We start from the raw sequence: 13,813 nt of genomic DNA on the forward strand, positions 1-13,813 counted from the left end.
CATTGATGTAATTTTTTTTATTTTTGAGTACTTGCCATTATGTAAGTTGCATGATTGTTTTTTCAATGTTTATACCAATTGTGTGTTGTTCCGTTCTGCCTTTAGTGTTTGTGTTTGTAATATGATTGAGACTGAATACTCGAGTTTTTGTTTAATTACGAACATTTGAAACCAAACAGATCATTGTTTTATGATATATGTTTTGTGTACTTTAGACAAATGACTATGTATAATGCGAAAGGACTATATATGAAAAGGTTTCATTTAATGTGCTTGACTGCTATTTAAAGAACTTTCTAACATAATGGCACAGAACACTAAGCAAAAAAGTTTCGTAGCAACAGCTTTTCCTGTCCATTAAGTATTTACTCTTATTTCATGTCTTAATTTGTTGGGCTATTTATTTATTTACTATATTCGTCCTGCAAACTGTTATTAACATTAGACCTGCAAAGTTTTTTTTTTTTTTAAATAAAATTGATTTCTAAAGCATGTAGCATGGAGACAAGTAACGGTTCAAACTGCATTGAAAATTGCTTTGCCGTTTTCAGTAGCGACCTCTAGCGTTCACAGCTAGTATTAGGGATTTATTACATTCGGCCAACAACGTAACTATCAAGCAAGGGTAATTTCCAATTAAAATTCTAGCACAGTTCGCACTTAAGGCACTGATTGCAATGAATCTCAATCTTTCGTTGCTATTTTCATTATAATTTTAGTCATATTATTGTTTCTCTCCATGCCACAAACAGAAATGCTCGCTTTTTATCTAAAACGTAAAATGCTAGACGCTCATATATTGTCCTGGAAATGCTTGCTGAAATAAGTCTTATTTTATTCAGAATAATAGAAAATGAATTACAAAACAAAATTTCTTAGTTTTGATCTCAGTGTTAATGGCAATTTTATCAAAGAAGTTTTACATTTTTGATGCAGAATATAAAAAGGATTGTTTTGGCAACATTTAATTGCATTGGATATCAAAACTTGTTTTAACTGTGTCATTTCCATGAGCTTATTTCATAATAAATTGAACAAATTCCAATTTTACAATTTTTAAAATTGATTTTTTATTTTTATTTTTTTTTTTTATTTTTTTTATTTTTTTTTATTTTTTTTTTTTTTTTTGCGTCGCGCAAAGAAAGTTCGAAATAAGGTAAGCGAAGAAAAACTGCTGTTATTAGAAAGTTTCAAACATAGACATTTTTAGAGATTATCAGATTTTAAAAAGTATTTTGAAACGTATCTATAATTGCAATTTTGTTTTCCTTTTGATGAGTCACACAGCAAAGACACTGCTTTTCTTTTTGTGGGCTTTTTTTCCCTCATCGCACATTTTATACAGATGGAATAAATTGATTTTTTTGCCAGAGGAAACATTGCTCAACTTTTCAAGCCAAGGATTTTTTGAGTTGGATAGTATCCAGACGTGTATCTTGAATATTTCTGAAAGGCACTTTTTTGATTATTTTATCAAAAAGAAACTATTCTGTCAAGTTCTATAACATATTTGAAGTTGCTTTTAATGTTATGGGAAATCTCGACAATGATATTTCAAAATATGTTATGTCTTTCATTTTGTTTGATTGTGGATTGAGCCTTGCCTAATTCCGCAGAAATCCCCCTCGGTCACTGCTCCCAAATCATTATCTCTCTTTTCCAAGATCGTGAACAAAGAGGAGGTAAGCTGCCCCGAAATCTTTGGCATGCGCTGCAGCTTGCTGAGAATGTGGCTTCAAGTGGAGGAAGGCAGTTAACTTGAGCAACGTTTTGTTGCACAGTCATGCAAATTTTGCTGCAATGTATCAGAAAAGTTCATTAAAAACTTTCACTGTAGTTTTTTTTTTTTTTAACATCTACCGAACTAATCACTTTTTGCCTTAACTTTCAAAAATCCAAATCAAAACCATCTTCAAAATCATCAATCAATCCCAATCCAATTTCAAACATTCTTCAGAACCATCAGCCAATCTCAATCCAACCTCAAACAATCTTCAAAACCATCAACCATTCTCAACCCAACCTCAAAAAATCTTCAAAACCATCAAACAATCTCAACCAGACCTCAAACAATCTTCAAAACCATCAACCAATCTCAACTCAACCTCAAACTATCTTCAAAGTCATTAACCAATCTCAACCCAACCTCAAACTATCTTCAAAACCATTAACCAATCTCAACCCAACCTCAAACTATCTTCAAAACCATTAACCAATCTCAACCCAACCTCAAAAAATCTTCAAAGCCATCTTTACATTCACACAATTATGATTTACTGTTTTGAGTTAACCCCTTAGTAAATACGGTCATTCTCGCAGATTAAACTAGTCATAAAACTTAGATTGTATGTAGGTTTCTGTAAAAAAAAAGTTTTTCACATAAAACAGTTAGGATTCTCTTTCTCTAAAAGAGAGAACAAAGATTATCAAAGAAAAATAGACTTGTAATAAAGCTTCATTCATATGAAAAAGAGAATGTCTTGATGGTATTTTGGAAAAAAATGCTGTTTTTTGGAGAAAACTTCATTAAAAACTTTCACGCTTTAATTGTGTTTCAAAATGCATTGAATGAATAAATTACTGTTTTTTTTTTATTTTAGTTTGGCAATTTTTCTGCTAAAGATTGAACTTTAGGAATTATACTTAACTACAGAATTAAAAAAAAAAAAACAAGGTTTTCACAAAAAAAAAAAAAAAAATTGCACATTTTGCCTTCTACTTTTACCGTTGCTGTTTTTCATCAGCTAGACATTTATTTATATTTTATATAATGCTTTCATGCATAATTTAATGTTTTTTAAACATACTAAGAAAAATTTTTATTAGTGAGTTAACATGTAGTAATAATTTTGTTTTTCACTATTACTTCTGTCTTTTATGAAGTTTTCTTTCTGGTGAAATGTTTCGAACGATACGTTTTTGTCAAATTATCAAAATGCTAATTGTCAATTGATATAAGTAAAGCGAAATTCACTTCAATGAATTTACGTATCACGACAAACCAACATTGGAAAGATATTTTTGTCATCATGTACTCACCAATAGAATGAACCTTTTCCACTTATTGAATGAATGATTTCTCAACTATCTCTTGGAGTGAGAAATTATAGATTGTAAATTATCTAGTTAAAAGAAAGGTTATTTTTATTATGAATACCTTCCTCCATAGAGCCAAAGACTCTACGCCTCTCTTGTGGCTAATGATCTTCTCATTCTCTTTCTCTTCCTTTCTCTTTCTCTCTCTCTCTCTCTCTCTCTGTTTATCTTCTCCTCTTCTCGTCTGTTTTCTTCTGTTCTGCATGAGTAATGAAGTCCCACCTTCTTCTTTTCTGTCAGTTTACAAATATTAATTACATTTGCATCTTGACCATTATCCTAAGCATGTAGTTGTGGTCAATGTCGTTTAAAAAGAAAAGAAACTGCTTTTATTGAAACCGAAAGTTTCATAATATTGATTTAGTGTCCTTTTAAAAAAAAAATTTAATTTTTTCCTCGGATATTTTTGTCTCAATTTACCAAAACTAAGCAAACCATTTCTCTAGATTATCATCAGTTGTAAAATTATGATTATCTTTTTTGCATATTTTCATTTAGGAATAGGGTAGACCGGGGCACGTTTACGCATTAGTCGCGTTCACAACAAACTTTTCGACCCGGTAAATCCCCGCTCTGGCTCCGCAAAAAATCCGAATGAAAAATTCCCCGTTTCCATGCAAAAAGAGGTTTTCCCATTGTACCAGAGAAAGCGGTTTTTACCCAGCATCCTTAGCGGCTAGTAGACGAACTTGTTTCGCGTAATGCATTCCGGGTAAAAACACCGCTTTCACTCCAGAAGCTAGCAGCAGTAGAAAGATTCAACATAAAACCCGCTAATAACCGGAATGCGGTGAAAAACAGGTTTTATCCGGGGTCGAAAGTGTCCATGGAAACTGCCCTATTGGGTACGTTTACGTAGTGCCCTTTTTTCAAAACGAGTTATAAATGGAGAGCCAACAGTCATACCAGATTGATACTACTCCCAAGCAAATATTCTCACGAGTTATTGATCATCAGTCGAGCTTCGGTTTAGCATGCAGATAGAAAAATTTGTTTTCTACCGAGCCGAGTAAATTTTGTGTTGAACGTTTTGAAGCTCATTGTGAATAAATAATACTTTGTTAAAAACAAATAAATATATAAAAAATAGCAGAATTGTATCCTTTTTTTTTTTTTTTTTTTTGAGAATAGTATTTATATGGACAGAAAAGTTATTAAATTTTGTTGCACGTTAAAAATAAATTCAAGCTTGTCGACAGGGAACGTTTACGCATTTTCATCGGGGCACTTTACGCACGTTCTTACCGTGTGTTACCACTCTGTCTTACTTCTAACGGGCCCCGGACACTTTTTTCGCTCTGCACTGTCTCAAACTCTTTTGTATTTTCAGGTTATTTAGTTTTGAAAATCACCATTAATTTTTAATTAAGTAAAAGATTCGTATCTTATAGCTTACAATTATATAGTGTTTTCTTCATGCCTGTTCAGCTTTAGCTTTAGACACTATTCAGCCTGTAATACATTTTCCTTATTTCAAAGATGGTAAGATATTACGTTCAAAACACTAACAGAACCACATTAGATGTCTAAATAATGAAAAGGCTTATCATTATTTTGATATCAAACGTGACATCCTAGTGGGGGATAATCCAAGTATTTCTCCAACTAGGCCTTCCGCATCATCACACATGGACTACTCCAACCGAGACCATTTGAAAAAAGTAGGATCAAAGCTTAGGAATCAGGAAAGGATTGTGAGCATCCTGTTTTTTTTTTTTTTTTTCCTAACTGACACTCCAAATAAAGAAGCCCCCAGACAGAAGCAGTTACAAGCTACAAAGAAAAAAACAAAATGGACAGAACAAAAAAAAAGGAGAAATTACTTTAAAATTTACAAATTTCTATTGGAGCAGAAATAGAAGACATCAAAGAAAAAAGTATAAAACCAAAACCTGCGACAGGGAAACAGTTAGTGCACTCTGTAAAAATGAAATTAATGAAGGATTCTGTTTACGAAGTAGAAAATTCTGCTTGCATCTATTGTTTGAAAGCAGATAACCAATCGAAAAAAGGACAAGACAGGGTTCAATGTCTTAGATGTTAAAACGCAGTCCCATGACAAGTATGCGAAAAGGAATACTTTTTTTTTTTAAAGTTAAATCTAACAGTGATGAAGAAGATGACTAAATAGTTTCTGTTTTTATTTAGCAATAAGCCCTATGATTTTACGTGAAATAGCGGTAACTTATTGAATATACCTATGATTTTAGTTTAGCCTATAAAATGTTCTTTAATGAATTATTTGTGATTTTCTTATTTTCAAAGTGTTTTAAGAGAAATAAAACATTTAAATTTATTTAAATGTCTATATCACTTGGTATCATTTTTATTATGCGTAAACGTGCCCTGCGCGATGCGTAAACTTGTTCCGTGTTCGGGGCAAGTTTACGCAACCGACTTGGACTCAACAAACATTTTTTTTAACGGTTAAAAACACAAGCTGAGCAACAACTGAATATACTAAATGTTCACTTCATTACCTGCGTTATGAGACCACAATGCCTAAAATTTCCTAAGTTCAAACATAAAAATTAGAAAATTCATTGAAAAAAAAATACTCGTAAATGTGCCCCGGTTTACCCTACAATTATTTTCGAAGATGGTTCAATTTAAAAAATTTAGATCGAGTTTGTCTCAGTGAAAATTACTACCAATTAATCCAAATTCATGATTCTTCAACATTACTTTCTTTTGGAACTGAAGGTCTTTTCTGTCGGTTAGGATTTTCATACGACATTGACCGCAATCGTGCAGATATTTTCCTTTGAGACACAGCATGCCTAGTAGCATCATCTAACTACAAAGGGCACTTTGAATCTATTCTTGCATGCAAAACAATCAACGATTTGGAATTTTATTTCTTGGTAACCACACATTCAACATGAAATACACCGGCAGCTCAGCCATTCCAGCCGAGGACAGCAGTTTCGTGCTTATTAGCACTCATCAGCCCGGCATAGGAAATGATTGAGCTGGAGGTGAAAATTCTCTTAAGGAAGCCAAGAGTGCCAAACAAACTGGGAACTAATATAAACTTAGCACAGACCAGACGAGTGACCGAAGCAATGGTTCGGTACCAATGGTTCGGAACAGCTACCACGAGGTCAACTGGTGTTTCATGATCATTTGAATTTAATAAGGCATTAGTTCTAAAAATAAAGAACTTTTGCTCATTTTGAAGAGAAAAGGGGAATTTTGTCGATTATTCATTCTTTCCTCATTATGTCTGTTACTGGGTCTCATCAGATTTTTCGGTGTCTGTTACTGCGGTCGAACCGTTTCTTAAAATTAAGCAAATAAACAGAGAATTAACTCATTCATAGGATCCAGAAGCAGCCAAACTTGAGATGAAATGTAGTTGCATGAGAGAAAAATAATGTAAAAAGCCTAAATACAATAAAAGGCTCAGAAAATTGAGTTAACCTGAGAGCGATGTCTTAAGCATATCTGTGACTGGTTCCGTTACCCTACCTAATTTCTTTTATATTTATTTCTTTACACAGAAAAGTTAAAACTCCTGTTATTGTTGTTTTTCCGTTTTGTAGTTATCAGATATCAAGTTGAACCTTAGTCTCTCTAAACGAAAGCAATTGAAACTTCAAAACGTTCTTACTATGCTCAACTTTTAAACAAGGGGAGTCAGTACCCTAAATACTTTCAAAAATTCGATTTTTTGATTTTTATATGTTTTGAAACCCCATTTCACTACCTTTTTAATGATACAAACTTCTTGATCGTGCTCATATTAGAAGTAAGTTAAAATAAGCTTCAAAAAAAAATTTAAACCCAATTTGATGAGAAATGAGATTCCCTTTAAATTGCAATATCTTGAAATTGTATTTTTGAAACTAAATGTTCCTTTTTCTCAGAAACTAAATTGTGTTAGGCTTTGAAATTTTTACCATCTATTCCACACATCTAGTTACATATACTGGAGTAAATTTTTTCTCATATTCGAAAAATATTTTTATAGGGCTGATTTCGTGTTGCAAAATGGCATTTTTTGAAAAAAAATAGAGTGACTTACACATTAGAATTTAAAAAAAAAAAAACTAAACTTTCTTTCTGTAAAATTTTACTTAAGTATGGAGAAAAGAGTCTACTTAAGGTACAGAAAAAATTTCATAATTGTATGTTTCATAGATTTTCAGAAAAAGGTACATGAAACTGTGCAAGTTAACATTGAACGTAAAAGGGGTACTGACTCCCCTTATATCGTGAAATACATAAACTAAACTCAAACGAATCTTGAAACACAGACCGCTGTGTCTACCTCTGCTACAAACAATTTAAACATCTAATAACATATGTACGGGAGATTTAATGCCTCTCCCGCTCTTGTAACTAGTGCGTTTGTTTTTACTTTACTTAGGTCTTGTTTATAAATAATGTCTCAAATTTTCAACACATCCCCCCTCTCCTCTCGCACTTCGCTTACCCCTTCCCCTCCCCCTGTCTTATGTCACTCTACCTTACATAAACACATTGCAAATATAAAAATATCTTTATTTCAACCTAAATGTGCCGAATCACACTTCTTGTTTCTTCCCTTCCTCCCCCTTGTTCAAACTGTCAATTTACCGAACACCGCGCTTCTCGTACAAAGAGTTACATCATTGGTAAATGACTCCTAGTGAGAAAGTGATGCATCGTACAGTTAGTGAATATTTTTAATCATATACGAAGACCTTTGATGTTTATTCTCGAAATCAATGTTTGATTTTGTGTCTATTTGTTTTTTTCCCCACCCGTTTGTTTTGGCTATTTTTTAACGAATAAGATATAGTGGGACGCTACTAAGTTGATAATTGACCTTGACAATATTTACTTCTCTTTGGGAAGTACACTGAAAAGGGACATGTTACGTACGCGGATTCAAGTTGGAATAGTTTTGTAAAACTTCTACGAAAGTAAGCTCAGTTGCGCAACAGATCACGGTGCCAAGGCCTATTTCACTTTTCCTGACCGAGGGGTCCGGGTTTCAAGACAGGTGCTCTGGTTAAGAAATCAGCAGAACGCTAACCCAACGGTTTAGTTCTCAAGCATATTTGGTACTCATATTAGCGACTCTCTGACAAGGTGAAAAACTGAGTCTATCGTGCTTAACCCGCGTGTCGAACTTGACTCTGCGACGCATAAGCGCTACCACTAAGACTGTGTAAGTAACTCAACTCAAATCAGTGCCACAAATACCCTTTCCATCACCCCAAAAAGAAGTAAATATTGTGGAAGGTAAATCTTCAGCACATTAAAGCCACAATTTATTTTGTTTTTTAAAATAAATCTCATGGAAATTTCTCATCAATTCCTTATAACTCATCCTTTTTTTGTGGTTTTTCTCTTGCAGAAGAAGAAAACTTTGCGTGCCAATCTGCCAGTCCAGAAGCGGCAGCGAGCCAACGGCATGGAGGCCTACACGATCGAAAAGGGCATGCGGGGACTCATGCACCAGCCCATGCCCCGTAATCCTCCTCTGCCTCCGAGGTCCCTGAGGATCGCCCACGAAGTCATCAGCTCCGCGCAGCCCATGGAAATGGAGGCCATCAGGGCGCCGGACATCGACACGGATCTGCTGCCGCCGCCCCCTCCCCCTCCGGCTTCGAGTCCGGCCGTCCGGATGAGGGTGGGTGGCAGGGTGGCTTACGCAGCGCCACCTGGCAGGGGAGAACCCGGTGTCTACAGCAGTGGTGATGCCATTGACATACCCGTCTAATAATGTGCTCATGAAGAGAAGCAAACACGAATTATATTCACGTGAAACGAGTGGAAATAATTTTATCGTTACACATACCATTCTTTAGTAGCCCTCTTTTTTAAAAAGATTATTATTTCGTTTAATTAAAGTATAAACAAAATACGCTGATAACCAACGGTGACCACCTTCTGAAGTCATACCTGCCAACCTATCTGTCCAGAATTGCAGTAAATGTACCAAAAAAAAAAAAAAAAAAAAAAGGCAGAAGAAATAGGCAAAAATGTAGAAGACTTAACGTGACATTATTTTGTGAGATAAAATTAACACAGATGTTCAGATTTGACGATAAAAGTACGCACCGAAATATGTTACTATAAATGCTAATACTCAGATAATTTATCAGAGAAATTACTATAAATTGTAACAAAGAAAATTTTTTAACTAAAATTGCAAACATAAAGTTTCATGTCATTCATGAAACAATTGAAAAACACGTTATGCTTAAAAAATATAGGAATAAATTATACCACAGCAAAAAAAAAAAAAAAACACATAAAAACAAACAGTATAAGGTCTTAACTATATAGTACATTACGAACAAGATATACTTATAGAAAAACACACAAAAAAAAACCTGTAAGGAAATAACTAATAAAATGAAATTAAAGGGTACTAATGGCTATTAGCTATCCGCAAAAAAGGAGAAATTAATTGGCGTTTGAAAAGAGAGGTGCAGAACTCACTATAATTTTTTTAGCACACTGCAAACACAAAGGTGCTTAGCCGTGATTTCATTGCTGTAGATTGCAAATGATTTGTCTTCGCTTTTGTGATGCCGCTGGGTTTTTGTCATGAAGTCGTTCCAAAACAGGAATGGAAAATTCTGTAGACAGGGTTCAAACACGAAAAAATTCTGCAAAAGGAAGAAGGATTGGCAGGTCTGCGAATATTTACAATGCCCTTAAATGAATCCCCACTGAAAGTCAAATTAATCTAAAAATTAAATAATTGGAAGATTTTAAGACAAAGGTACGCAACAAAATATGTAATTATAAATGCTAATATTCAAATAATTTAACAGAGAAATGACTGTAAATTGTAACAAAGAAATTTTTTTTACTAAAATTGCAAATCAATAAAATTCATGTCATTCATGAAATAATTGAAAAACACGTTATGCTTAAAGAATATACAACCTATACCTATGCAAAAAAAAACATAAAAAACAATGTAAGATCTTAACTGATATAGTAAAATACGAACAACCTATACTTATAGGAAAAAACACACACAAAAAAAATAACAATGTATGGTATTATCTGAAAATTGCTTTAGTGGATATTTAGTGCAAATGAGAAAATTTCAAAATATCTATCTGATAGAGTTGATACTTAATAAGCTTTACTTTTGACACTTTAAGCATTACTCAAATAGAAATAAAATTCAAAAGAAGAGTTTACTTTAAAGAAGCAAACATTAAATCCTACAATTTCACTGTATAAGTTCAACAACTTCAAAAGTTTTTCTTTTTTTAAAACTAAAAGTACCGGAAGCAAAATTTTATACGGCAAGTAAATTGCAAAATGCATAAAAATAAGATGCTAAACTTAAAAACTGCAAGTACATGCTACCTGCAGTTTATATCCCAGAACACAAGAAGCACAGTACAAATCTTCGTTCGCTGAAATGTAAGTTTTTTCTTTTCTTTAACAAATTTAATTTTTTTCTTCAAAACTAAGAAATAAACTGCTAAGAATAGACTTCTTTCTGAAGAATCTGCGACGTACGTCGCTGCGTCGCGCTGTTTCTGCTACCGGGCTCAGTGTAAACATGCGATGTATTAAACACACACAATTCACGTTATTAATCTATCTTTCGAAAAAATCATATTGTTTCAATTTGAAAACGAAACTTTTTTTGAGATCTGGCAATTGCATTCACGTAAACACTTCGCTTTTTAAAATGCCTAAAACAACTGGGAAAAAAAAATATTTTTGCATTATAAAGAATCGCGAAAAAAAAATGGCGCGCAAATATTTTCTGAGATACAGTATTTTCGAAGAGAAAAATTTAAATGCCCCGTTACTTTTTTCGCATAAAAAAAAATGTCTGATTCTTGGAAGGTATTATAAGAAATAGCGCTCATTCGCATAATATTACAAATTTTTGAAATTCAGAAAAAATAATCAAGTAAAATCAAACTCTATTGATATAATAAAATTTATGTTTTGTAAATCTGTTACTAGTAGGTTTGCCAGACGTCCCGGTTTTCAGACAAAATCCCGGTCTCCCGGCCGCTTTACTTCATGTCCCGGAAAAAGATAAATGTTATTGCAAGTGATCAAGAGGACCTAAAAGAAATTTCGGTGAAATGTTATTTAGGGTAATTACTTTATCATTTGTAACACTGACTTGTAAAATTAAGACCTGATTAGTTTGTGAGGATATTTACAACATTAAAACCCAAAAAGACTGTCTGAAGAAGTCCTTAAAAATGAAAAATATAGCTAAATTATTGTTTAATTTCTATGTATATTTAATTTAATATTTACATCTTAGAAGTGAAATGTTCAACTTTTATCTGCTTATGTCATTTCTTATTTCTGCTGTTTTAGGTTCATAATTAGTAACTATTTATTCATAGCATTAAGAATAAACTGTCCTGTAAAACACTTTAAAAACAGCCACAGGTGTGTAACCTTTTGAATACTAGCAACGCAAGGGGCGGGGGACGTTCCGGTGTCCCGATTAAACATTTCAGAAATCTGGCAAACCTAGTTATTAATTATTGAAAACGGACGACGATTTCGATTTTTAGAACTTAAATTTGAAATCGTATCTTTGAAACATGCTGCTTAAAATCTTAAGTTTTGCTTTACTGTTCTAAAAAAGGTACAATTTTTTTTAAAAAAAATGCTAATAAAAACTTTTCAAAATCGCCGTAAATAGTTTTATCACCGGGTTTGGAAAGTTGTGTTTTTTATGACATTTCTCAATAAAATGAGCTTTTTAATTCTATCCTAGGGACAAATTACTTGAAACGCTATTCGATCAAGTGACACTAACTAAAATTTAAAAATATTTCGTGGCAACACGTTTTGTGAATAATCAGACATTTTTCCTCATATTGAGATTATTTCATCTAATTTTAAGACTTTTACGAAGGGGCATAAATTCGCGCAATTTTATTCGCGAAAGTATTCGAGAAAACTTAATGCTCGTAAAAAAATCTACCATCAAATCATAAACTTTTAAATTCATCCGAACATTAACTCATAAAAAATCATAATTCAATGCATTTTCACATTAGTATTCATTAGTTTATTGTTACTATATTATTCTTTCAAATAAGATAAAACTATCTGTATGCTAACTATAGACAATTAATTAGAAATACTTCCACAAATTAGGCTTGTAAAATTAAATACATTTTAGGCGAAAAACAAAATTAGAATCTTTAATCCCAACTATATTTAGAATTCTTTGTACTAAAATAGATTTGCAAATGGAATGCTGTATTTAAATTCGTTTTTGCCACATCCTATTGCGCCTATAGAAGCTGAACATTATTAAAATAAAATTTCATACATAGATTTCATAGACTTAATTTAAACTAATTACGATAGATCTTAAATAGATTCTTCAACCACTAACCCCCCCTTTTTTGGTTGCTTTAAAATTCATTTAAAACTATGAAATAAGTAACTTATTAGAGATTCTGTGGTGTATTCGGCACCTAAAAGTAATCATTCCATTTTGGGATGACTCATAACACCTCCCTCAAACTTACGCCCAATAGAAATTCCGAAAACAAAGACGGCTCGAGGAAGGAGTTATGACGTCAATCCAAAGCAAAACGCTACCGATTTCTTCTAAAATAGGGTCCTTACATATTTTTTTCCTTTGTGCATCAGTGTAGAAAACTAGTCATTTCATTTAAAATGCACCATCAGACATTCCTCCGACGCTCGTTCTACGAGGTAGAAGACATCTTAGTATCAATATATTGATTTGATTACTTATGTCCTTGAAATGAGTTATCTTTCGCAGGAACTATTCTGGTCTGCATTTGATCACCTCTTCCGTAATAGCTGATATGCTCGCTAATTACAAATGTAATTCACTGTTAACTGCTACTTAGAACTCTGCTGCTTCTGCAAAAAAAAAAAAAAAAAAAAAAAAAAAAACTGCTAAGTGAAAATTCATTTATCAATTTCACAAGGTTGACGTTATAAGAGAAATTGAGAATATTTTACTCAATATGTGAATATTTTTGTGACTATACAATATGCAGCATCCTTGAAAAGTGGGTATTTTTGTCTTCAAAATCAAGACTACTGTATGAGGTTGAAGATATCCACAAGAGTGTCTGCGGCTGAGCTGGTACATTTGTTGACTTCATAAATCATTGACAATAACACCACAGTTTATAGATTTAGAATTTTCTAGAAAATTTACGAGTGAGCAAAATGGCACTGAAAACAGTTCTGCATCAACAGATATTTTTACTTCCCAATTAGCGTTACATTTTTCATCGATGTCAGTTTAAAGATTTTGATCCCATTGAAAACTGATCTTAAGGGCTAATTTGCCGAAACAAAAAATAACTTATACATATTTGCATAAAATGTGCTTCCTAAATCCACTGTTGTTGAAAATCAAAAAATAACCAGAATCAGTTATTAATTTTAGAAGTTGGCTGCGTCAGAAAGTGTGATTAGAGTTCAGTTTCTTTTAAATGAATTCAACTATGCATCTGTCAATAGGTATTAGATATAACATTCAGTTTTAATATTGCATCACTTTAACAAGTTGAAACTCTTTATTGAAGCGTAGTTATTAGATTATTAAATTAACTGTCAAACTTGACGTGCTTTGTCGTCAATAACCTGTCAAGTCTTTACCATGCTTGTGTTTTTTTAAATATTTTGCAATGACAAAACAATTTGCTGTTTTAGAGAAGTTGTTCTGATAACTAGACTTTCAACCTATTGACGCCGTTTACATTGATCAAAAAGCCGG

General features: G+C 32.8%; 1 protein-coding gene across 1 annotated transcript in view; it reads left to right on the forward strand.

Moving 5' to 3' along the window:
• The window catches only part of LOC129225556 (glutamate [NMDA] receptor subunit 1-like), an 82,970-nt gene extending 73,630 nt beyond the window's left edge, over nucleotides 1-9,340 (forward strand). Inside the window, exon 18 of the mRNA XM_054860001.1 lies at nucleotides 8,444-9,340. Within this exon, the coding sequence (XP_054715976.1) occupies nucleotides 8,444-8,809 (366 nt within the window). The 3' untranslated portion in view covers nucleotides 8,810-9,340. The remainder of the gene's footprint in view (nucleotides 1-8,443) is intronic.
• Nucleotides 9,341-13,813: the final 4,473 nt, after the last annotated feature.

This window comes from Uloborus diversus, chromosome 7 (genome assembly GCF_026930045.1).
Source record: "Uloborus diversus isolate 005 chromosome 7, Udiv.v.3.1, whole genome shotgun sequence".
Taxonomy (NCBI): domain Eukaryota; kingdom Metazoa; phylum Arthropoda; class Arachnida; order Araneae; family Uloboridae; genus Uloborus; species Uloborus diversus.